The sequence below is a fragment of the Mustelus asterias genome, chromosome 18 (assembly GCF_964213995.1).
Source record: "Mustelus asterias chromosome 18, sMusAst1.hap1.1, whole genome shotgun sequence".
NCBI classification, from domain to species: domain Eukaryota; kingdom Metazoa; phylum Chordata; class Chondrichthyes; order Carcharhiniformes; family Triakidae; genus Mustelus; species Mustelus asterias.
The window spans coordinates 32,827,351-32,853,426 of record NC_135818.1 but is presented as its reverse complement, the minus strand read 5'-3'; the positions used below and the strand labels follow the sequence as shown (position 1 = coordinate 32,853,426).

The window sequence follows — 26,076 nt, the reverse complement described above, 5'->3', positions numbered from 1 at the left end:
CACAGTAATGGAACTGGCTCAAAACAAGTCATAGAACCTCTATATTGCAGAAGGAAGCCATTCGGCCCATTGAGTCTGCACTGACTATCCGCAGAGCATATCATCCAGGCCCTATCCCCACGTATTTACACTGCTAATCCCCATAACCTACACATCTTTAGACATTAATGGGCAATTTAGAATGGCCAATCCACCTAACCTGCAGACCTTTGGACTGTGGGAGGAAACCAGAGCACCTGGAGGAAACCCATACAGACATGGGGAGAACGTGCAAACTCCACACAGACAGTCACCCAAGGCCAGAATTGAACTGGGGTCCCTGATGCTGTGAGGCAGCAATGCTAACCACTGTGCCACCATGCTGCCCAATTTTCAATGAATCTGTTCAGGAGGAGACACCTCTAACTTATTGGTGCCACAAGAGTGAACAGGAGTCTACTTCATTAAAAGAGAAAGATATTCTTGGGACGAAAACTGCTGAAAGCTAATGCCTTCATTAGAGCTGTTAAAGGGATAGTCTGAACTCAAATCACATCACAGTTGCTGCACCTCAAAAGTAATACTGAGGAATGTAGATTTTATGAATGTGGGTAATAGCGAAAGAGGCACAACTACATCATATATGGCATTCCATTAATAAGGGCCAGTCATGGGTCACCAAAATTGGCATTCGTAATAGGCCAAAGGGCATCCATTCATTGATTATTAGCAACTGATTGGTCATTAGTATGCCACATCAGAGTTTGGAGCACAGAGCTAGATCTCTCACCTCATTTACACCTTAATATAGGATGCCATATTGATCACCTCAATGTGTGTGCTAGCATCTCGGGGACAAGGCTCCATCAGTTATCATACAGGAAAAGCTGTGGACCCCTTCATATTCTGAGCCCACTTTAGTCAGTATTTATCTTCAAGTTTTGTTTCAGGAAGAAGGCAAAATGGCAAATGGATCCAGGACTCAATGCTGCCTTTATCAGAGTCTTAATGCAATGATGGAGGTAAACTAGGAAGAAGCAACCCCAAACTTAGCTCCAGCAGGAAGCCTGACCTAAAGGACATAGTCAAGGGGAGCCAGATCATGAGCAGGAGGAGAAACCAAGACAACGCAGGCAACTTGCCAGGCCTGGAGTTTATCATAGAAGAGTCTTCTATTTACGAATAAGAGACAATTGCAGAACGTCTGCGCTCGTCCCAAGATCTGGTACATCACATATGCTACTTTTTACGCGAAGACTTGCTGCTAGGTGGGGTTGGAGGCTATTCCCCTAGTGGCTAGTGGCTTTGAAAGTGACCACAGCGCTCAATTTCTTTCCCTCTGGGTTTTTCCAGGAATTAACAGGGAACCTATGTGGCATCTCTCAGTCTGCAACACAGCAAATACCCTTCACAGCAAGGTCTATCATTATGTAAGATTTGCTCTGGATGAGGATAGCCAGACTGCGAAATTCATCGGCTTACCTGCCAACGCAGGCTTCCCTAGAGTGCAGTGTGCAATAGATTGCACCCATGTGGCTACATGAGCTCCATGGCAGCAGCCACTAATGTTTCTAAACCACAAGGGCTACCTTTCCTTTAATGTACAACTGGTGTGTGATCATTGGCAGCACATGGTACCCTGGGAGTTGCCATGATTCCTACATCCCGACTCATTCCCTAGTGCCAGAGATTTATGAGGAGGGCAGTACATCTGCAGAGATGGCTACTTGAGGATAAGGGTTACCCACTTAAATGCTGGCTGATGCCTCCAGTGCATTGCCCTGGAATTGTTCTGAGGTGAGCTACATACTACATGTTCCAGTATAGAGCAGTCCTGTTTGCACTTCAATGCTTTAACTGCTCAGGTGGTGCACTACAATACACTCCTGATAATGCTTCCGACATCATCACAATGTGTTGTGCCATTCACAGTCTGGCTATGCATAGAGATGCGCCCTTGCCAGTGGGTGAACTGGAAGAGGATGAGAACTCATTGAATATGAAAGTCTGGAGGCCCAGAAACCTCAGGAGGCTGCTGAGGGTCAGAATTAGTGCAATGGAGGAAGGAAGATGTGGGAGACCTGCTTATGATACTTTTTGTTGACCGGTTCCAGAAAGACTAAAGTTAAGTGAGGGCATATGGCCACATCTCTCCTAGCCCTCAATGACATTCCCATTCATCGCAGGGGATGTCCAACCACTCACAAGAACAAGTCCTCAAGAGAGGATGGGTGGGAGGATGGCTAACTCTCGCTATAAGAGGATTCCAATATACAAATTCACAACACCTCAGTTGACCAAAACATTTATGAAACCATCAAATGGATTCACAAAAGTGTAATTTCTTCACAATGATAGCATAACCATGACCTAAAAGTGACATCAAAATTTCTTAATTTTCCTAACCCTACCACCACATTTGGGTGCAGCCCCAATATCTACAGCAGAGGTGGAGGTAAGCCTCCTGACTGCAATGTCCTGATGTCTGTGATGACCTTGACGGATGTCCTCTGGTGGCCTGAGGCCTGGAGGGCCCAGAACTGTCGGTTAATGGTGAGCAGATGGAGTGTGAGCAACATGGTAAACAGGAGGTTATGATATGAAGTCCTCTGTGAGAGAATGAATGTTCAGATGTATCTCCTGCTGATGGATGTGTGAGATTGTTGAAGAGAGTAGCTGTCTGAGTACATGACGTCACAATGAGAGTTTGATAATGGAGGGAATTGAAGGTTGATGTACCCTGGTGGAGTGGATAAGATCACTCATCCTCTTCCTGACCTGGATGGCATTTCGAGCACAAAGAACAAAGAAAATTACAGCTCTTCGACCATCCAAGCCTGCATTGACCATGCTGCCGTCTGGATTAAAACTCCCTACCCTTCCGGGGACCATATCTATTCCCATCCTATTCATGTATTTGTCCAGACGCCCCTTAAAAGTCACTATTGTATCTGCTTCCACTACTACCCCCAGCAGTGACTTCCAGGCACCCACCATCCTCTGCACAAAAAAAAACTTGCCTCATACATCTCCTTTAAACCTTGTCCTTCGCACCTTAAACCTATGTCCCCTTATAATTGATTCTTCCATCCGGGGAAAAAGCTTCTGATGATCCACTCTGTCCATGCCCCTCATAATCTTGTAGACTTCTATCAGGTCGCCCCTCAACCTCCGTTGTTCCAGTGAGAACAAACCAAGTTTCTCCAACCTCTCTTCATAGCTAATGCCCTCCGTACCAGGCAACATCCTGGTAAATCTTTTCTGTACCCTCTCCAAAGCCTCCACATCCTTCTGGTAGTGTGGTGACCAGAATTGCAAGTGCAGCCTAACTAAGGTTCTATAAAGCTGCAACATGACTTGCCAATTTTTAAACTCATTGCCCCAGCCAATGAAGGCAAGCATACCATAGAACCATAGAAAATTACAGCTCAGAAACAGGCCTTTAGGCCCTTCTTATCTGTGCCGAACCATATTTTGCCTAGTCTCACTGACCTGCACTTGGACCATATCCCTCCACACCCCTCTCATCCATGAACCCGTCCAAGTTTTTCTTAAATGTTAAAAGCATTTACCACTTTATCCGGCAGCTCATTCCACACTCCCACCACTCTCTGCGTGAAGAAGCCCCCCCTAATATTTCCTTTAAACTTTTCTCCTTTCACCCTTAACCCATGCCCTCTGGTTTTTTTCTCCCCTAGCCTCAGTGGAAAAAGCCTGCTTGCATTCACTCTATCTATACCCATCAAAATCTTATACACCTCTATCAAATCTCCCCTCATTCTTCTACGCTCCAGGGAATAAAGTCCCAACCTATTCAATCTCTCTCTCTAACTCAGCTTCTCAAGTCCCGGCAACATCCTTGTGAACCTTCTCTGCACTCTTTCAACCTTATTTACATCCTTCCTGTAACTAGGTTACCAAAACTGTACACAGTACTCTAAATTCAGCCTCACCAATGCCTTATATAACCTTACCATAACACTCCAACTTTTATACTCGATACTCCGATTTATAAAGGCCAATGTACCTCAGCACTTTTAGGGAATTCTGTACCTGTATTCCCAGATCCCTCTGTTCAACTGCACTCTTCAGAGTCCTACCATTTACCCTGTGGTACTTTGGTTTGTCCTTCCAAAGTGCAATATCTCTCACTTTTCTGCGTTAAATTCCATTTGCCATTTTTCAGCCCATTTTTCTAGTTGGTCCAAATCCCTCTGCAAGCTTTGAAATCCTTCCTCACTGTCCACTACACCTCCAATCTTTGTATCATCAGCAAATTTGCTGATCCAATTTACCACATTATCTTCCAGATCATTGCTATAGATGACAAACAACAATGGACCCAATACCAATCCCTGCGGCACACCAGTAGTCACAGGCCTCCACTCAGAGAAACAATCCTCCACAACCACTCGCAACCGTATACCTTTTTGACTACTTTCTCCACCTGCATTGCTACTTTGTGGCCTGTGTACCTGTACATCCAGTTCCTTCTGCCCATCAATATTCTTAAGGGTTCTGCCATTTACTGTATATTTCCCGTCTGTATTAGACCTTCCAAATTCCTTACCTCACATTTGTACGGATTAAACTCCATCTGCCATCTCTCCGCCCAAGTCTCCAACTGATCTATATCCTGCTGTACCCTCCGACAGTCCCCATCGCTATCCGCAATTCCACCAATCTTTGTGTCGTCCACACACTTGCTAATCAAACCAGTTACATTTTCCTCCAAATCATTTTTATATATATATAGATATTAAAATATATATATTACAAACAGCAAAGGTCTCGGCACTGATCCCTGAGGAACGCCACTAGTCACAGCCCTCCATTCAGCAATGTATCCTTCCACTGCTACCCTCTGTCTTCCATGACCGAGCCAGTTCTGTATCCATGTTGCCAGCTCACCTCTGATCCCATGCGACTTCACCTTCTGTACCAGTCTGCCATGAGGGACCTTGTCCAAGGCCTTACTGAAGTCCATGCAGACAACATCCACTGCCCTATCCTCATCAATCATCTTTGTCACTTCCTCGAAAAACCCAATCAAGTTGGTGAGGCACGACCTACCCTTCACAAAACTATGTTGCCTCTCACTGATACGTCCACTTACTTCCAAGTGGGAGTAAATTCTGTCTCGAAGAATCCTTTCCAATAATTTCCCTACTACTGACGTAAGACTCACCGTCCTGCAATTACCTGGATTATCCTTGCTACCCTTCTCAAACAAAGGAACAACATTGGCTATTCTCCAATCTTCTGGGACCTCCCCTGTAGCCAGTGAGGATACAAAGATTTCTCTCAAGGCCCCAGCAATTTCCTCTCTTGCCTCTCTCAGTACTCTGGGGTTTGTCCCATCAGGCCTTGGGGACTTGGCTACCTTAATGTTTTTCAAGACCCCCAATATCTCCTCCTTTTTGATCTTAACATGACCCAAAGTATCTACACACCCTTCCCCAGACTCATCATCCACCAAGTCCTTCTCATTGATGAATACTGACGCAAATTACTCATTTAATACTGTGCCCATTTCCTCTGGCTCCTCGCATAGATTCCCTCCCCTGTCCTTGGAGGACAAAAAGGTTTGTCAGGCTAGCCCCAGCAATTACAGGACAGTCAATTTATCATCAATAGTGGGCAAGCTTCTAGAAACAATTCAACAACAAAAACGGAAATTGCTGGAAAATTTCAGCAAGTCTGACAGCATCTGTTGAGAGAGAACAGCACTAACGTTTTGACGGAGAGTCATTCAAACTCGAAACATTAGCTCTCTCTCTCGCAGATGTTGTCAAACCTGCTGAAATTGTTCAACATTTTCTGTTTCTGTTTCAGATTCCTGCATTCGCAGTAATTTGTTTTTATTTTATTCTAGAAACAATTATTTGGGATAGAATTAGTTGTGACATGGAAATATATGATTTGATTAGGAAAAGTCAGCACAGATTTCTAAATGGGAAACTTGCTGGACTTTTTTGAAGAGATAACAGAAAAGGTCAATGAGGGTAATGCTGTTGATATGGTGCACATGGACTTTCAAAAGGCGTTTCATGCAGAGCCACAACAGATTTGTGAGAAAAGTTATAGCTCATGGAATAAAAGGGACAATAGCAACGTGGATACAAAATTGAATGAATAGTAGAAAGCAGAGAGGAAGGGTCAATGGATTTTTTTGGGCTGGAGGAAGATTTGTAGTGGTGTTCCACAGGGATCAATATTGGTACCATTGCTTTTCCTGTTGTATGTTAATGAACTGGATCTTGGTGTGCAGGGAAAAGTTTGAAGTTTGCGGGTGATTCAAAACTTTGAAGTATTGTAAGCTGTTAAGAGGACAATGCAGAACTTCAAAAGAACATCGACGAGTTGGTGTAGAATGGCAAGTAGGTGGCAGATGAAGTTCAATGTAGTGAAGTATAGAATCATAGAATCCCTACAGTGCAGAAGGAGGCCATTTGGCCCATTGAGCCTGCACCGACAACAATCCCGCTCAGGCCCGTAACTCTACATATTTACCCTGCTAATCCCTCTGGCACTAAGGTGCAATTTACCATGGCCAATCCTCCTAACCCGCACATCTTTAGAGGTGTATATGGTAATGCATCTTGGTAGGAAGAATATGGAGAACCACATAATATAGAAAATAGAGGCAGGAGTAGGCCGTTTGGCCTTTCAAGCCTGCCCCACCATTCATTATAATCATGGCTGATCATCATATTCAATATCCTGATCTCCCCCCATCCCCTCAATATCCCTTGATCCTTTTAGCCCAAAGAGCTGTCTGTATCTAATTTCTTAATGAAACCATACAACGCTTTGCCTCAACTACATTCTGGCCGTGAATTCCACACAGACATCACTCTCTTGGCGAAGAAATTTCTCCTCACCTCAGTTCTAAAAGGTTTATCCCTTAACTTCAAACTATGACCCCTAGTTCTGGACTCCCCCACCATCAGGAACATTCTTTCTGAATCTACCTGTTAGAATTTTATAAGTTTCTATGAGATCCCCTCTCACTCTTCTAAGCTCCAATGAATATAATCCTAACCGACTTAGTCTCTTCTCATATGATAGACCTGCCATCCCATGAATCAGCCTGGTAAACCTATGCTGCACTCACTCTATAGCAAGGACATCCTTCCTCAAATAAGGACACCAAAACTGCACACAATACTCCAGGTGTGGCTTCACCAATGCTCTCAACAATTGCAGTAAAATATCCCTATTCCTATACTCAAATTCTCTTGCTATAATGGCCAATATACTATCTGCTTTCTTTACTGCCTGCTGTAGCTGCGCACTTATGTTCAGCAGCTAATGCACGAGGACAGTAAGGTCTCGCTGAATATCAACCTCTCTCAGTTTACACCCATTCAAATAATAATCTGCCTTCATATTATTACTACCAAAGTGGATAACATCACATTTATCCACATTATACTGCATCCTCCTCACAGCTCACCCTCCCACCCAACGTTTTATCATCTGCAAATTTGGAGATAATACATTTAGTTCCCTCTTCCAAATCATTAATGTATAATGTACATATAATGGGGTTCTAGCACAGATCCCTGCAGTTCCCAAGAGTCACTGCCTACCAATCAGAAAAAGAAATTATGCCAACTCTTTGCTTCCTGTCTGCTAACCAGCTTTCTATTCATCTCAAGACACTACCCGCAATCCCATGTGCTTTAACTTTACATAGTAGTCTGCCAAGACTTTGTCGAAAGCCTTCTGAAAGTATAAATATCCACATCCACCGGTTCTCCTTGGTGAGCTCTACTAGTTACATTCTCAAAGAATTCCAATAGATTTGTCAAGCATGATTTCCCCTTTGTAAATCCATGCTGACTTTATCTGATTTGATTTTGATTTGATTTATTATTGTTACATGTATGGGTATTCAGGGTATTGTGACTTGCGTGCTATACAGACAAAGAATACTGTGCACAGAGTACATAGGGAAGGAAAGGGGAGGGTGCAGAATGTAACATTACACTCCTAGCTAGGGTGTAGAGAAAGATCAACTTAATATAAGGTCAGTCCATTCAAAAGTCTGGCAGCAGGGAAGTTGTTGTTCTGGAGTTGGTTGGTACGTGACCTCAGACTCGAATGCTGAATTATGAAATTCTTGATAAAGGACTCTAGCAACTTCCCCAGTACTGACATTTGGCTCACTGACCTATGATTCTCTGTTTTCTCTCTACTTCCCGTTTTGAATAGCTACCCTCCAATCTGTAGGAACCGGTCCAGAGTCCAAAGTATTTTGGAAAATGACCACCAATAAAGCAACTATTTCTAGGGCCACTTCCTTAAGTACTCGGGGATAAAGATTATCAAGTCCTGGAGATTTATCCACATTAGAAGATCATAGAAAGATCATCATAGAAACCCTACAGTACAGAAAGAGGCCATTCGGCCCATCGAGTCTGCACCGACCACAATCCCACCCAGGCCCTACCCCCATATCCCCACATATTTTAACCCGCTAATCCCTCTAATCTACGCATCCCAGGACACTAAGGGGCAATTTTTAGCATAGCCAATCAACCTAACCCACACATCTTTGGACTGTGGGAGGAAACCGGAGCACCCGGAGGAAACCCACGCAGACACGAGGAGAATGTGCAAACTCCACACAGACAGTGACCCAAGCCGGGAATCGAACCCAGGTCCACTGGAGCTGTGAAGCAGCAGTGCTAACCACTGTGCTACCGTGCTGCCCATTAATCCCATCAATTTCCCCCAAACCATTTCTCTACTAATATTGATTTCCTTCAGCTCCTCACTAAAATTTGTTTCTCTCAGAACTTTTGGTACATTATTCATGTCTTCCTTTGTGAAGACAGAAGCAAAGTACAAATTTAGTTCCTCAGCCATTTTTTTGTTCCACTTATGAATTCTTCCATTTCTGACTGTAAGGGACCTACATTTGTTTTTGTCAATCTTTTTCTCTTTGCATACTTATGGAAACTTTTAGTCAGTTTTTATGTTCCCTGCTGTCTTACTTTCATACTCTATTTTCCCCTTCTTAATCAATCCCTTGGTCCTCCTTTGCCGAATTTTAAACTGCTCCCAAACCTCAGGTCTATTGCTTTTCTTGCCAATTTGCATGTTTCTTCTTTGAATCTAATACTATCTCTAATTTTCCTTGTAATCCATGTTTTGGCCATAGTTTCATAACATTAAGGGGAAATTTCTTAAAGAGGTGCAGGAGCAGAGGGACCTGGGTGTATATGTGCATAAGTCATTAAAGGTGGCAGGTGGAGTGAAAGCATGTAGTATTCTGGGCTTGATTAATAGGGACATAGAGTACAAGAGCAAGGAGGTTGTGCTGAACTTATACAAGACACTAGTTAGACCTCAACTGGAATATAATGTATAGTTCTGGGCACCATGCTGAAGGAAGGAAGGAAGAAAACATTGGAGAGAGTACAGAAGAGGTTTATAAGCATGTTTCAGGGAGAGAAACTTCAGATATGAGGATAGATTGGATTATCGTGGTATTATTGCGAGACTATTAATCCAGAAACTCATCTAATGTTCTGGGGACCCAGGTTCGAATCCCACCACGGAAGATGGTAGAATTTGAATTCAAGAAAACAAATCTGGAATTAAGAATCTACTGATGACCATGAAACCATTGTCGATTGTCGGAAAAGCCCATCTGGTTATCTAATGTCCTTTAGAACAAAGACAAAGAACAATACAGCACAGGAACAGGCCCTTCGGCCCTCCAAGCCCGTGCCGCTCCTGGTCCAAACTAGACCATTCTTTTGTATCCCTCCATTCCCACTCCGTTCATAGAAATCATAGAAACCCTACAGTGCAGAAGGAGGCCATTCGGCCCATCGAGTCTGCACCGACCACAATCCCACCCAGGCCCTACCCCCATATATTTGCCCACTAATCCCTCTAACCTACGCATTTTAGGATTCTAAGGGGCAATTTTTAACCTGGCCAATCAACCTAACCCGCACATCTTTGGACTGTGGGAGGAAACCGGAGCACCCGGAGGAAACCCACGCAGACACAAGGAGAATGTGCAAACTCGACACAGACAGTGACCCGAGCCGGGAATCGAACCCGGGATCCTGGAGCTGTGAAGCAGCAGTGCTAACCACTGCGCTACCGTGCCGCCCCATGTGTTCATGTGGCTATCTAGATAAGTCTTAAACGTTCCCAGTGTGTCCGCCTCCACCACCTTGCCCGGCAGCGCATTCCAGGCCCCCACCCTCTGTGTAAAATACGTCCTTCTGATATCTGTGTTAAACCTCTTCCCCCGCCCCCCCCCCCCCCCTCCTCACCTTGAAACTATGACCCCTCGTGAATGTCACCACTGACCTGAGAAAAAGCTTCCCACCGTTCGCTCTATCTATGCCTTTCATAATTTTATACACCTCTATTAGGTCACCCCTCATCCTCCGTCTTTCCAGTGAGAACAACCCCAGTTTACCCAATAAGAACATAAGAAATAGGAGCAGGAGTAGGCCATCTAGCCCCTCGAGCCTGCCCCGCCATTCAATAAGATCATGGCTGATCTGACATGGATCAGTACCACTTACCCGCCTGATCCCCATAACCCTTAATTCCCTTACCGATCAGGAATCCATCCATCCGCGCTTTAAACATATTCAGCGAGGTAGCCTCCACCACCTCAGTGGGCAGAGAATTCCAGAGATTCACCACCCTCTAGGAGAAGAAGTTCCTCCTCAACTCTGTCTTAAACCGACCCCCCTTTATTTTGAGGCTGTGTCCTCTAGTTTTAACTTCCTTACTAAGTGGAAAGAATCTCTCCGCCTCCACCCTATCCAGCCCCCGCATTATCTTATAAGTCTCCATAAGATCCCCCCTCATCCTTCTAAACTCCCAACGAGTACAAACCCAATCTCCTCAGCCTCTCCTCATAATCCAAACCCCTCATCTCCGGTATCAACCTGGTGAACCTTCTCTGCACTCCCTCCAATGCCAATATATCCTTCCTCATATAAGGGGACCAATACTGCACATAGTATTCCAGCTGCGGCCTCACCAATGCCCTGTACAGGTGCATCAAGACATCCCTGCTTTTATATTCTATCCCCCTCGCAATATAGGCCAACATCCCATTTGCCTTCTTGATCACCTGTTGTACCTGCAGACTGGGCTTTTGCGTCTCATGCACAAGGACCCCCAGGTCCCTTTGCACGGTAGCATGTTTTAATTTGTTTCCATTGAGATAGTAATCCCATTTGTTATTATTTCCTCCAAAGTGTATAACCTCGCATTTCTCAACGTTATACTCCATTTGCCATATCCTCGCCCACTCACTCAGCCTGTCCAAATCTCTCTGCAGATCCTCTCCGTCCTCCACACGATTCACTTTTCCACTTATCTTTGTGTCGTCTGCAAACTTCGTTACCCTACACTCCGTCCCCTCCTCCAGATCATCTATATAAATGGTAAACAGTTGCGGCCCGAGTACCGATCCCTGCGGCACGCCACTAGTTACCTTCCTCCAACCGGAAAAACACCCATTTATTCCGACTCTTTGCTTCCTGTCGGATAGCCAGTCCCCAATCCACTTTAACACACTACCCCCAACTCCGTGTGCCCTAATCTTCTTCAGCAGCCTTTTATGGGGCACCTTATCAAACGCCTTTTGGAAATCCAAAAACACCGCATCCACTGGTTCTCCTCCATCAACCGCCCTAGTCACATCTTCATAAAAATCCAACATGTTCGTCAAGCACGACTTTCCCCTGATGAATCCATGCTGCGTCTGATTGATCAAACCATTTCTATCCAGATGCCCTGCTATCTCCTCTTTAATAATGGATTCCAGCATTTTCCCTACTACAGACGTTAAGCTGACCGGCCTATAGTTACCCGCCTTTTGTCTCCTTCCTTTTTTAAACAGCGGCGTAACATTAGCCGTTTTCCAATCAACCGGCACTACCCCAGAATGCAACGAGTTTTGATAAATAATCACTAACGCATCCACTATTACCTCTGACATTTCTTTCAATATCCTGGGATGCATTCCATCCGGACCCGGGGACTTGTCCACCTTCAGTCCCATTAGTCTACCCAGCACTGCCTCTCTGGTAACATTAATCGTATTAAGTATTTCTCCTGCTGCCAACCCTCTATCGTTAATATTTGGCAAACTATTTGTGTCCTCCACCGTGAAGACCGACACAAAAAACTTATTTAAAGACTCAGCCATATCCTCATTTCCCACTATTAACTCCCCCCTCTCGTCCTCCAAGGGTCCAACATTCACTCTAGCCACTCTATTCCTTTTTATATATTTATAAAAACTTTTACTATCATTTTTTATATTAATTGCTAGCCTAGCTTCATAGTCTATCCTTCCTTTCTTTATCGCTTTCTTAGTCTCTCTTTGTTGTTTCTTAAATTTTTCCCAATCACTTGTTTCTCCACTATTTTTGGCCACTCTGTACGCAGCTGTTTTTATTTTAATACTCTCCTTTATTTCCTTCGTTATCCACGGCTGGTTCTCCCTTTTCTTACAATCCTTGTTTTTTGCTGGAATATATTTTTGCTGAGAACTGAAAAGGATCTCCTTAAAAATCCTCCACTGTTCCTCAGCTATCCTACCTGCCAGCTTGCTCTCCCAGTCTACCTTAGCCAATTCATCCCTCATCCTATCATATTTCCCTCTGTTCAAACAGAGGACACTGGTTTGAGACCAAACTTTCTCCTCTTCCATCTGAATCAGAAATTCGACCATATTGTGGTCACTAGACCCAAGAGGGTCCTTCACAATAAGATCCTTAATTCGACCTACCTCGTTACACAATACCAGATCCAAAATAGCTCGTTCCCTCGTCGGTTCCGTAACATGCTGCTCAAGGAAACTATCCCGACAGCATTCTAAGAACTCTTCCTCCATTCCACCCTTACCGACTTGAGTCTGCCAGTCAATCTCTCCTCATAACTAAGCCCTTCCATACCAGGCAACATCCTGGTAAACCTCCTCTGTACTCTCTCTAAAGCCTCCACATGCTTCTGGTAGTGTGGCGACCAGAACTGGGCACAGTATTCCAAATGCGGCCGAACCAACGTTCTACACAACTGCAACATCAGACCCCAACTTTTATACTCTATGCCCCGTCCTATAAAGGCAAGCATGCCATATGCCTTCTTCACTACCTTCTCCACCTGTGACGTCACCTTCAAGGATCTGTGGACTTGCACTCTGCGTATCTACACCCTTTATGGTTCTGCCATTTATCGTATAGCTCCTCCCTACATTAGTTCTACCAAAATGCATCACTTTGCATTTATCTGGATTGAACTCCATCTGCCATTTCTTTGCCCAAATTTCCAGCCTATCTATATCCTTCTGTAGCCTCTGACAATGGCAAGGATATCTGCCGTCCTTACCTACATGTGACTCCAGAGCCACAGCAATGTGGTTGACTCTCAACTGCCCTCTGAAATGGCCCAGCAAGCCACTCAGTTCAGGGGTAATTAGGATGGGCAACAAATGCTGGCAGCCAGCGATGCCCATGTCCCATGAATGAATTAAAATAAAGAAGCAATTCAGAGAACGTTTACTCAACTGATTTCTGGGCTGGGGGGGTTATCTTATGCAGAAACGATGAGCAGATTGGGCCTATACCCATTGCAGCTCAGAAGGATGAGAGGTGATCTGGATGAAACACATAAGATCCTGAGGGATTTGACAAAGCTTTGACAAAGGGTCATCTGGACTCGAAACATCAGTTATTTTCTCTCACAGATGCTGCCAGACCTGCTGAGATTTTCCAGCATTTTCTCTTTTGGTTTCAGATTCCAGCATCCGCAGTAATTTGTTTTTATTTCGATCCTGAGGGAGCTTGACAGGGTGGATGCTGAGAGGATCTTTCTTCTTGTGGAGGAGTCTAAAATCAGGAGACACAGTTTAAGAATTAGGAATCTCCAACTGAAGATTCACAATTTGTGATTAGGAGCACATCTTTTCTCTCAGTGGGGCTGTGAAATTCTCTTCTTCGGGGAGTAGTGGAGGCTAGGTCATTCAATATTTGCAAGGCTGAGTTTGATTTTTGATCAAAGCGAGGGAGTTGAGGATAATGGGGTGCACACCAGGAAAGTGGAGGCCACATTCAGATCAGCCATGATCTTATAGAATGGCAGAGAAGGCTCAAGGGAGTGCACAACTTTCTCCTGCTCCTATTTCTTAGTGATTACGAGAAAAGCTGTGAACAATGGGATTAACAGCCATTTTCGTGACTTTTAATTGGCCAAAGAAGTCATGGTTCCTCACTGTCATGCAGATATACCTGATCATGTCAACTTCAGTTATGTCTTCACTGGAGCTTCTGATTTATCTGGGAGGGCAACTTTCTCATTGTTTTTTTGTTCAACTTTACTTGTCAAGGTTTTGAATTATTCGAGACTCTTGAAGCAAGTCTTTTGACCTCAATGTGCAAATTTCTGGTGACCAGAGGATTTTTTGCAAATAAAGAATGCAATAGGAAATGTGATCTTGGTGTCGATTTCAGTCTTCTCCCCATTGAGAGATATTTCTGTGAAGATCCACCAAACTTTTCTGGAAAGGCAGGACTTTTTCAATTACAGCACCGTAACATATTCATTTCTTTAAGGCATGGATTACTCTCATAGTTTTGCAGTTGGTTATTGTACATATTTTAGTTATTTTATCATCAATTGCAGAAATAAGATGTCTCTAAAATGTTTGCAATACGATTTCTGCCGTACAATCAAATGCATAATAAGAAATGGACCACCTGTAGTACAGTGTGTTATTATGATCCTTGGCCAGACCCCCACCCACCCCAACCCCTGCCAGATTTTGGTAAGATCCAGTTGGGGACCAGTAACAGTTCGCTAAAGTAGACTAAAAGTTTGAGATTCAGGTCTCCTGCTCAGTGAATAAAACACAAGACAAAGTTAACTAACTAAAATTAACTTTCGCTATGCAAGGTCAAAAAGATGAAACAATTCACAATATCTATCTTACATTCTAACATTCAGCGTTAATATGAGGTACGTATGAATTAACAAGTAAACTGTGGTAAAACACGCCATACTACGCAATAAATGGTAAGTGTGACCAAGCTGGAGACTATGAATTTCTCAGTGGCCCACTGAGAAATCTAGGTGCGCTAGAACCAAAAAATGAAAATGTAGAATTGTACATGTATTGCTCCTAGTTAGTGTGTGCGCAAAAACTCCGAGTTCCATCGGGACCTGAGTTCCCCATGTCCATTCTCAATGCTAAGGTGAGTTTAACTTTTGTAACAAGTGGTGCAACTTGTACGATGAAGCTGATGATTTAATCACTTGAAAATTTGTAAGTAATATATTGAAACGTCATTTTTATTTGAAATGAGTGTTTTTGACAACAGTGACTTGTTTTTATGTAGCACTTTTAATGCAATGGAACATCCCAAGATGCTTTATTTGAGTATTATAAAACAAACTGTGACATTAAGCCACATAAGGAGATATTAGGTCGCATGACCAAAACGTTGGTCAAAGAGGTATCTTTTCAGGAGTGTCAGAAATGAGGAAATTGAGGTAGAGCAAGGGGAGGGTATTCAGATTTTGGGGCCTTGGCCACTGAAAGGATGGCCTCCAATGCAGGAGAAATTAAAATTTGGAATGCACATTGAAATCAGAATTAGACAAGCGTGGATATCTTTGAGGGTTGTGCTGCTGCAGGTGTTTACAGAGATAGGACAGATGCGGCCATGGAGAGATATGAAAACAAGGACAGGAATTTAGAACTTACAACATTGCTTGACTGGGTGTCAGTGTGAGTCAGCAAACACAGGGGTGATAGGGAAACTGAACATGCTAAGACATGGATGCAGAGTTTTGGTTGACTTCCAAGTTTATGGAGGATAGAATGTGAGGTAAAATATCTTAAATACGGTTTAAGATGATAATTGTGTGTATAAAGGATTTATTTAAGCTTGCATTTTATTTCTACCCAGCTCAATAAATAACATTCTGTTCATTAACGCCTGCAAGTTAACATTAAATCTTTGTTCATCTTTAAAAAAAGGAGAGTATATCATAAGAAATAGGAGCAGAACAGACAATACACCCCATCAAGCATGCTCCACCATTCAGTATACTCATGACTGATCTACAGCTTCAACTCCACTTTACTACTTTCTCGTATCCCTTAATTCCAAGACATTGTTGCAGCTATATAGGACCCTGGTCAGACCCCACTTGGAGAACTGTGCTCAGTTCTGGTCGCCTCATTACAGGAAGGATGTGGAAGCCATAGAAAGGGTGCAGAGGAGATTTACAAGGATGTCGCCTGGGTTGGGGGGCACGCCTTATGAGGATAGGTTGAGTGAGCTCGGCCTTTTCTCCTTGGAGAGACGAAGGATGAGGGGTGACCTGATAGAGGTGTATAAGATGTTGGGAGGTATTGATCAAGTGGACAGTCGGAGGCTTTTTCCTCGGGCTGAAATGGTTGCCACAAGAGGACACAGGTTTAAGGTGCTGGGGAGTAGGTACAGAGGAGATGTCAGGGGTAAGTTTTTCACTGAGGGTGGTAGGTGCGTGGAATCATAGAAATCATAGAAATCATAGAAACCCTACAGTGCAGAAGGAGGCCATTCGGCCCATCGAGTCTGCACCGACCACAATCCCACCCAGGCTCTACCCCCACATATTTACCCGCTAATCCCTCTAACCTACACATCCCAGGAATCTGAGGGGCAATTTTTAACCTGGCCAATCAACCTAACCCGCACATCTTTGGACTGTGGGAGGAAACCGGAGCACCCGGAGGAAACCCACGCAGACACGAGGAGAATGTGCAAACTCTACACAGACAGTGACCCGAGCCAGCAACGGTGGTGGAGGCAGATTCGATAGAGACTTTTAGATAAGTACATGGAACTTAATAAGATAGAGGGTTATAGGTAAGCCGAGTAATCGCTAAGGTAGGGACATGTTCGGCACAACTTTGTGGGTTGAAGGGAATGTATTGTGCTGTAGTTTTTCTATGTTTCTATCAAAAATCTTTCCATCTCCGCCTGAAATGTATTCATTGAATACATTTCATCCACAACCCCATGGGTAAAGATCTCCAAAGATTCACATCCCCTTTAGTGAAGAAATATCTCCTTGTATCAGTCTTAAATGATACCCCAAGTCGGATAGTGGGGTTAAGTTCTGCACTTGTGAGATGTGGGAGATCAGTGATGCTCCCAGCGTCTCAGACGATTACATCTGCAGGAAGTGCACCCAATTGCAGCTCCGCATGGATAGGTTGGAGCAGCAGTTGGACGCACTTAGGAGCATTAAGGTGGCAGAAAGCATCATAGATAGCTTTAGAGGTGTTGTCATACCCAAGGTGCAGGCAGATAGATGGGTGACCGCTAGAAGGAGCAGGCAGTCATTGCAGGAATCCCCTGTGGTTGTCCTCTTCTCTAACAAGTATACCGTTTTGGATATTGTTGGGGGATGGCCTACCAGTGGATAACAGCAGCAGCAGCCAGAGCAATGGCATCATGGCAGGCTCTGTTGTTAAGCAGGGAGGGACAAAAAGCACTAGAGCAATAGTTACAGGGATTCCATTGTTAGGGGAGAAGATGAGTGCTTCTGTGAACGTAAAAGATACTCCAGGATGGTATGTTGCCTCCCTGGCGCCAGGATCCAGGATGTCTCTGAACGGGCAGAAAGCATTCTGAAGGGAGGTCGTGGTACTTATTGGTACTAACGACATGGGTAGGAAGAGTGATGAGGTCCTGCAGCAGCAGTTTAGGGAGTTACATAGAAAGCTAAAAAGCAGGACCTAGAGGTTTGTAATCTCAGGATTACTCCCTGTGCCATATGGCAGTGAGGCTAGAAATAGGAAGATAGTACAGCTCAACATGTGGCTAAACAGCCGGTGTAGGAGGGAGGGTTTCAGATATCTAGACCATTGGGATCTCTTCCAGGGCAGATGGGACCTGCACAAGAAAGACAGGTTGCATCTAAACTGGAGGGACATAAATATTCTGGCCGGGAGGTTTGCTAGTATCACACGGGAGAATTTAAACTAGTTTGGCAGGGGGGTGAGAACCAAAGCAAAGGTGAATTAACTGAAGGGGAACTAGAGAGTAGGGGCAGTAAGACTCAAAGGAAGAGAGGCGGGGTGTGGTTGCTGATCAAAGAGGATCTGGTGGACTGAAGTTCATTTGTTTCAATGTGAGAAGTGTAAAAGGTAAGGCAGATGAACTTAGAGCTTGGATTAGTACTTGAAACTATGATGTTGCCATTACAGAGACTTGGTTAAGGGAAGGGAGGATTGGCAGCTTAACATTACAGGATACAGATGTTTCAGGCGGGATAGAGGGGGATGTAAAAGCGTTGGGGGAGTTGCACTACTGGTTAAGGAGAATATCACAGCTGTACTGCGGGAGGACACTTTGGAGGGCTCAGACAGCGAGGCAATATGGGTAGAGCTCAGGAATAAGAAGCGTGTAGTCACAATGTTGGGGGTTTACTATAGGCCTCCCAACAGCTAACGGGAGATAGAGGAACAGATATTTAGGCAGATTTTGGCAAAGTTTAAAAGTAACAGGGTTGTTGTGGTGGGAGATTTTAACTTCCCCAATACAGACTGGGACTCAGTGCTAGGGGCATGGATGGGGCAGGGTTTGTAAGGAGCATCCAAGAGGGCTTCTTGAAACAGTATGTAGATAGTCCAACTAGGGAAGGGGTAGTACTGGACCTGGTATTGGGGAATGAGCCTGGCCAGGTGGTCGACTTTTCAGTAGGGGAGCAGTTTGGGAACAGTGGTCACAATTTGGCAAGTTTTAAGGTACTGATGGTTAAAAATAAGTGTAATCCTCAAGTGAAGGTGCTAAATTGGGGGAAGGCTGATTACAACAATGTTAGGCAGGAACTAAAGAATGTAGATTGGGGGCAAATGTTCCAGGGCAAATCAACATCTGGCATGTGGGAGGCTTTCAAGTGCAAGTGGATGGAAATTCAGGACCAGCACATTCCTATAAGGCTGAAGGATAAGTATGGCAAGTTTCAGGAACCTTGGATAACGAGAGATATTGTGAGCCTAGTCAAAGAGAAAAAGGAAGCATTTGTCAAGGCCAGGAGACTGGGAACACACGAAGCAAGCGTGGAGTACAAGGAAAATAGAAACTTAAGCAAAGAGTAAGGAGGGCTAAAAGAGGCCACGAAAAGTCATTGGCCAGCAGGAGTAAGGAAAATCCCAAGGCTTTTTATACATATATAAAGAGCAAGAGGGTAGCCAGGGCGAGGGTTGGTCCACTCAAGGACAGGGGAGGGAATCTATGCGTGGAGCCAGAGGAAATGGGTGTGGTATTAAATGAATAATTTGCGTCAGTATTCACCAAAAAGAGTAACTTGGTGAATGATGATATCTAGTCAAGAAGGCATACGGCATGCTTGCCTTCATCGGCCAGGGCATTGAGTTTAAAAATTGGCAAGTCATGTTGCAGCTTTATAGAACCTTAGTTAGGCCGCAAATGGAATATAGTGTTCAATTCTGGTCGCCACACTACCAGAAGGATGTGGAGGCTTTGGAGAGGGTACAGAAAAGATTTACCAGGATGTTGCCTGGTATGGAGGGCATCAGCTATGAGGAGGAGTGGGAGAAACTTGGTTTGTTCTCACTGGAGCAACGGAGGTTGAAGGGCGACCTAATAGAAGTCTACAAGATTATGAGGAGCATGAACAGAGTGGATCGTCAGAAGCTTTTCATCCGGGTGGAAGAGTCAATTACTAGGGGGCATAGGTTTAAGGTGCGAGGGGCAAGGTTTAAAGGAAACATACGAGGCAAGTTTCTAACACAGAGGGTGGTGGGTGCCTGGAACTCACTGCTGGGAGAGGTAGTGGAAGCAGATACGTAGTCACTTTTAAGGGATGTCTTGACAAACACATGAATAGGGGGATATGGTCCCAGAAGGGTAGGGGGTTTTAGTTAAGTCGGGCAGCATGGTTGGTGCAGACAAGGAGGGCTGAAGGGCCTGTTCCTGTGCTGTAATTTTCTTCGTTCTTTTCCTGAGACTCTTCCCGCTTGTTCTTGATACTTGACCAAGGAGGACAATCTCTGATGGGGAATCTAATTGAAACTTACAGAATACTGAGAGGCCTAGATAGAGTGGACGTGGAGAGGATGTTTCCACTAGTGGGAGAGACTAGAATTCAACGGCACAACTTCAGAGTAAAACTGAGATGAGGGGGAATTTCTTCAGCCAGTGGGTGGTGAATCTGTGCAACTCATTGCCAGAGAGGGCTGTGGAGGCCACGTCATTGCGTGTCTTTAAGACAAAGATAGATAGGTTCTTGATCAATAAAGGGATCAAGGGTTATGGGGAGAAGATAGGAGAATGGGGATGAGAACCATATCAGCCATGATTGAATGACGGAGCAGACTCGATGGGCTCAATGGCCTAATTCTGCTCCTATATCTGATTGTCTTATACCTACCCTGTCAAGCCCCTTCAGAATTTTGTATGTTCATTCTTCTAAACTCCAGAAACTATTGACTCAATTTACACAGCCTCATCATTATCACAGCCCTCTCCTTATCACGGCACGGTGGCACAGTGCTGCCTCACAGCACCAGAGAACCAGGTTCGATTCCTGGCTTGGGTCACTTTGTGTGGAGTTTGCATGTTCTCCCCATGTCTGTGTGGGTTTCCTCCGGATTCTCCGGTTTCCTCCCACAGTCCAAAAATGTGCAGGTTAATTGACTGGCCATACTAAATTGACCCTAATCAGGGGAATTAACAGGGTAAATACGTGGGGTGACTGGAATGGGGCCTGGGTGAGATTGTGGTCGGTGCAGAGTCAATGGGCCAAATGGCCTCCTGCACTGTAGGGATTCTATGATTCTATTCTATTCTGTGATCACAATCCTCTCACTCCAGGGACCAATCTATTGAACCTTCACTGTACTGCCTCCAATGCAAGTATATCCTCCCTTAGATTTGGAGACCAAACTGCATGCAGTACTCAGGCGTGGTTTCACCGAAACCCTCTACAATTGTAGCAAGAGTTCTTTGTTCTTATATTTCAATACCTTGCATTAAAGGCCAACTGTTATTTGCCTGCCGAATTGCTTACTGTTCCTGCATGCTAACTTTGTATTCCTTCAGTACATCCAAGTCCCTTTGAACATTACCATTTACAAGTTTTACACCATTTTAAAAATTATCTGGTTTGCTGCTTCTTACAACATAGAACATAACAGCGCAGTACAGGCCCTTCGGCCCGCGATGTTACGCCGACCAGTGAAACCAATCTAAAGCCCCTCTAATCTACACTCTTCCAATATCATCCATATGTTTATCCAATAACCATTTGAATGCTCTTAATGTTGACGAGTCCACTACTGCTGCAGGCAGGGCATTCCACGCCCTTACTACTCTCTGAGTAAAGAACCTACGTCTAACATCTGTCCTATATCTCTCACCCCTCAATTTAAAGCTATGTCCCCTCGTGTTAGCCATCACCATCCGAGGAAAAAGGCTCTCGCTATCCACCCTATCTAATCCTCTGATCATCTTGTATGCCTCTATTAAGTCACCTCTTAACCTTCTTCTCTCTAACGAAAACAACCTCAAGTCCCTCAGCCTTTCTTCATACCATCTTCCCACCATACCAGGCAACATCCTGGTAAATCTCCTCTGCACCCTTTCCAACACTTCCACATCTTTCCTGTAATGCGGCGACCAGAACTGTACGCAATACTCCAAGTGCGGCCGCACCAGAGTTTTGTACAGTTGCAGCATGACCTCATGGCTCCGAAACTCAATCCCTCTACCAATAAAAGCTAACACACCGTACGCCTTCTTAACAACCCAATCAACCTGGGTGCCAACTTTCAGAGATCATAGCACATGGACACCCAGATCCCTCTGTTCATCCACACTACCAAGTATCTTACCATTAGCCCAGTACTCTGTATTCCTGTTACTCCTTCCAAAGTGAATCACCTCACACTTTTCCACATTAAACTCCATTTGCCACCTCTCAGCCCAGCTCTGCAGCTTATCTATGTCCCTCTGTAACCTGCCACTTCCCTCCGCACTGTCTACAACTCCACCGACTTTAGTGTCATCTGCAAATTTACTAATCCATCCTTCTACGCCCTCATCCAGGTCATTTATAAAAATGACAAACAGCAGTGGCCCCAAAACAGATTATTGCGGTACACCACTAGTAACTGGACTCCAGGATGAATATTTCCCATCAACCACCACCCTCTGTTTTCTTACAGCTAGCCAACTCCTGATCCAAACCACTAAATCACCCTCAATCCCATGTGTCCGTATTTTCTCCAATAGCTTACCATGGGGAATTGTGCTGTATTGTTCTTTGTTCTTAAGAAGGATGTGGAAGCATTGGAGAGAGTGCAGAGGAGATTTACCAGGATGCTGCCTGGTTTGGAGGGTAGGTCTTATGAGGAAAGGTTAAGGGAGCTAGGGCTTTTCTCTTTAGAGCGGAGGAGGATGAGAGGCGACTTAATAGAGGTTTATAAGATGATGAGGGGGATAGATAGAGTGGACGTTCAGAGACTATTTCCTTGGGTGAATGTAGCTGTTACTAGGGGGCATAACTATAAGGTTCATGGTGGGAGATATAGGACGGATGTCCGAGGTAGGTTCTTTACTCAGAGTGGTTGGGGTGTGGAATGGACTGCCTGCTGTGATAGTGGAGTCGGACACAAGTGGTTATTGGATAGGCACATGGAGCACACCAGAATGATAGGGAATGGGATAGCTTGATCTTGGTTTCGGACTAAGCTCGGCACAACATCGAGGGCCGAAGGGCCTGTACTGTGCTGTACTGTTCTATGTTCTACAATTTGACATGGAGTCACATTGGAGATGTTAAAACAGATGACCAAGATGATGTAGGTTTAAAGCAGTGTCTTAAAGGAAGAAAAAAAGGTGGAGATGTGGAGTGAGGTTTAGGAAAGAAATTTCAGTGTTTGGTGTCTAGGCATCAGTACTTAATCAAAAGTTTGCATTTGTAAAACGCAAAATTTAAGCTTTACCTTTTCCATTTCATCGGAATTTCAATTGGCAAATTCCTGATATGGCAAAATAACTGCTTCACAGTTTTAATATGTTTATAATTTTCTCTCCAGGATGATTTTCATCAGTTTTGCCATGCTTTGTGTTCACAGCTTCTCCTTTAGCCAATCAGATTAATAGAGTTGTCAGCCATCCCACATTGCCCGTTACCATCACGGCTCACGAAGATAGGCACATTAAGTTTTTTGATAATAAAACGGGTAAGTAATAGCACGTTACTGAGAATTGTCTTCATTATTAATATAAAGTTACAGAACCTGCTGGATACCTCTAAATATTTTACTTATTTATTTAGGTAAATTGATCCATGCTATGGTCGCACACCTGGATGCTGTCACTAGTCTGGCAGTGGATCCTAATGGAATCTACTTGATGTCTGGAAGTACGTAGCTGCTTTCTGTAATTAGATATTTATAGCAAATTGATCTCCAAGAGGTTGTATTTTCATTTGATCTATGTAGACTATTTTTAAAATTTCCAAAATAGAATAAATACGTCATCCAATTATTCATGAAATCCACTTGATTTCCCAAAAACCATTCAATTTAAACCGTTCTATTAATATTTATAAAATATTGTGGCTATTTGATGTATATATTTGACTCTGGAAGATACTTCACAGTGGCTTTTGTTTATAATGTGAACAACATTTTCAGAAGTCTAAGAAATTAGATTAATATTGATAGTGATTGAACATTGCTTTTACAATCAAAATATTAAGCTGACTTTTTTTAAATCATATCAGGTCATGATTGTTCTATTCGCCTGTGGAACCTGGATAGCAAGACATGTGTTCAAGAAATTACCGCTCATCGGAAAAAATGTGATGAATCTATTTATGATGTAGCCTTCCATCCATCAAAGGCATATATTGCTAGTGCAGGAGCTGATGCCCTTGCCAAAGTGTTTGTGTAACAATTGCTAAAACATGTTTGCCCCATCATAGCAGGTGAGCTGGAAATGAACAGGAATTGCTTCACTGCCATTAGTTACCTGGTTATTATGTAACAATACGTACTGCTCTGCCTGGGCAATGCTCTTCCTGGTAGACTGTCACAGGCAGGCAAGTATCACCAAATCCTTGAATAGTGTCAGGCTAGTCCATTTAACTGTAATTACTGTAATTAAAAAAGGAGTGCAACAGTATTTGTAGCCTTGACTGGATTTGAACAGAGCTAAGTTACTGTTATGTAGGTGTTTTCAAAGTCATGTGGAATTTATTCTTACAGCAGTAAATACTTTGGGCTCTTGTGTCCTGCCTTATCGATGGGATTGTGGTGCAATGGTGGGCAGTGAGTTTATAACTATACCATTGAATGTCATCCTTCAATTCCTTTTATCAGTTTTCCAACATCAAACATACTTTTAGTCAATTTTCAGCATTAAAATGAAAATATAAATTAAATATATTTTAACCTTCATTTTACAGAATTTTTGACAGGATATCTAGTTTTTATAAGTCTTTTTGTATAATTTTCCTGTCAGAATAATGCTCCAAACAGGGTTAATACTACAATGTTTCATTGGGTTAAAACCGCATCAAACCATCCTCACTGGCCCACTATTATGTAACTACATTCTTCCCTTGCCCAGCTTAAATGAAACCAAATCCTCAGTGAATCCTTCCACGTGGATGCTATTTTAACATCACTATAAAAGCTGTTAAGTGTAATCATTGAAAACTGTAAATGTGTTGAGATGAAACACAAGGGGTTTAACACCCATAATTAACTCTTTTAAAAAAAAATTGCAGCATCCTATCACTATGTGATATTTTGTACATCTTACTATATTTACGAGTTTATTTATCAAGGGTTAACCATCTTATTGCTATTGGCCTACTGTTATTTATTTCACTTTTCTGTTGATCTTTATATCCCTCATGTTTTGTGTGTGTTATTGGGCCCTGTGTGTCTTTGTTTAGCATGGGACTTTTACAGACTAGAGACCTCTAAATATAGGTTTAAAATGGAGCATTGTTTATATCACAGCCCAAGATTTCCTGTCAGATTACTTGTTTTAGGGGCTTGACCCTAATCCCATGTAATTGAAGAATTTGTGTGAAATCTGGAGTGAAAAGGTTTTATTTTGGATTAAATATAGAATATTGAAATAGCCAAATCAAGATTCAGAAATCTGTGTTTGGCCTAGCTTTCCCAGCTTTACAAAGCGCTTCAGTTAATGGTGTAACTAAAGATTTTGTTTGTGTAATGCATGATTAACACACAGTATTTTTTCTAGTCTTCTGCAGATTTCTGATGAGTTTGCAAGTTCTGATGAGTTTTGTAAGGTTTTTGTTTTACAATACATGATTAAGTAAATTTTTAATATTGTACCACATAGCTAAAATACAGCTGTTTAAAAGTAATGTATATAAAATGCATATAATAAATATTAAATGTGTACCTGTAAATTAGTGTTTGTTACATTACTTGGGTTGTATAGCTTCAAAAATGCTTTCCTAGTATTTTGTGGAATCCAGAGTATCCTTAATGTCTTAAAATATGTAAAGTAAGATTTATGTTGAAAATTATGCCCCTCCTATTATCATTTACCTATTTAGAAAGGGGATTGGAAATAAAAAAAACTTGTGCTTAACTGTATATTCTTTTATGTCTTTTGGTAAATGTGGCATTTTTCTATAAAATTGTTGAAGGTAAGGTATAACTTTATTTTAACCTGAATGTGAAATATGCTCATAGTTTGAACCAAAGCATTTTCAATTAGCTGTCTAAAGCTCCTGTCCAAAGCCCGCCTGGATGGTATTTTTTTAAAGCATGTGTACAATCAGTACTTTTTCAGTATATTTGGCTGATCTAGACTTGTCAGATGAAGTTGAAGGCAGAAATTTAAGAAATACATTTTGGGAGGAAGAATAAGGAGACTTTTAATAATTAATTCATGGATATGGACATGGCTGATGAGGTCAGCATTTATTGCTCACCCCTAATTGCCTTTGAGAAAGTGGTAGTGAGCCACTTTGAACCACTGCATTCCATGTGGTATAAGGAGGAAGTTCCAGGGCTTTGAC

At 43.2% G+C, this 26,076-nt stretch overlaps 1 protein-coding gene across 3 annotated transcripts in view; it reads left to right on the top strand.

Moving 5' to 3' along the window:
* strn3 (striatin, calmodulin binding protein 3) overlaps window positions 1-25,643 on the top strand; it is a 342,931-nt gene extending 317,288 nt beyond the window's left edge. For all 3 annotated transcript variants that reach the window (XM_078233702.1, XM_078233700.1, XM_078233699.1), the window contains 3 exons: window positions 23,138-23,245; window positions 23,341-23,427; window positions 23,791-25,643. In XM_078233702.1, the coding sequence (XP_078089828.1) occupies window positions 23,138-23,245; window positions 23,341-23,427; window positions 23,791-23,960 (365 nt within the window). In that variant the 3' untranslated portion in view covers window positions 23,961-25,643. The remainder of the gene's footprint in view (window positions 1-23,137; window positions 23,246-23,340; window positions 23,428-23,790) is intronic.
* The last annotated feature ends 433 nt before the right edge of the window (window positions 25,644-26,076 follow it).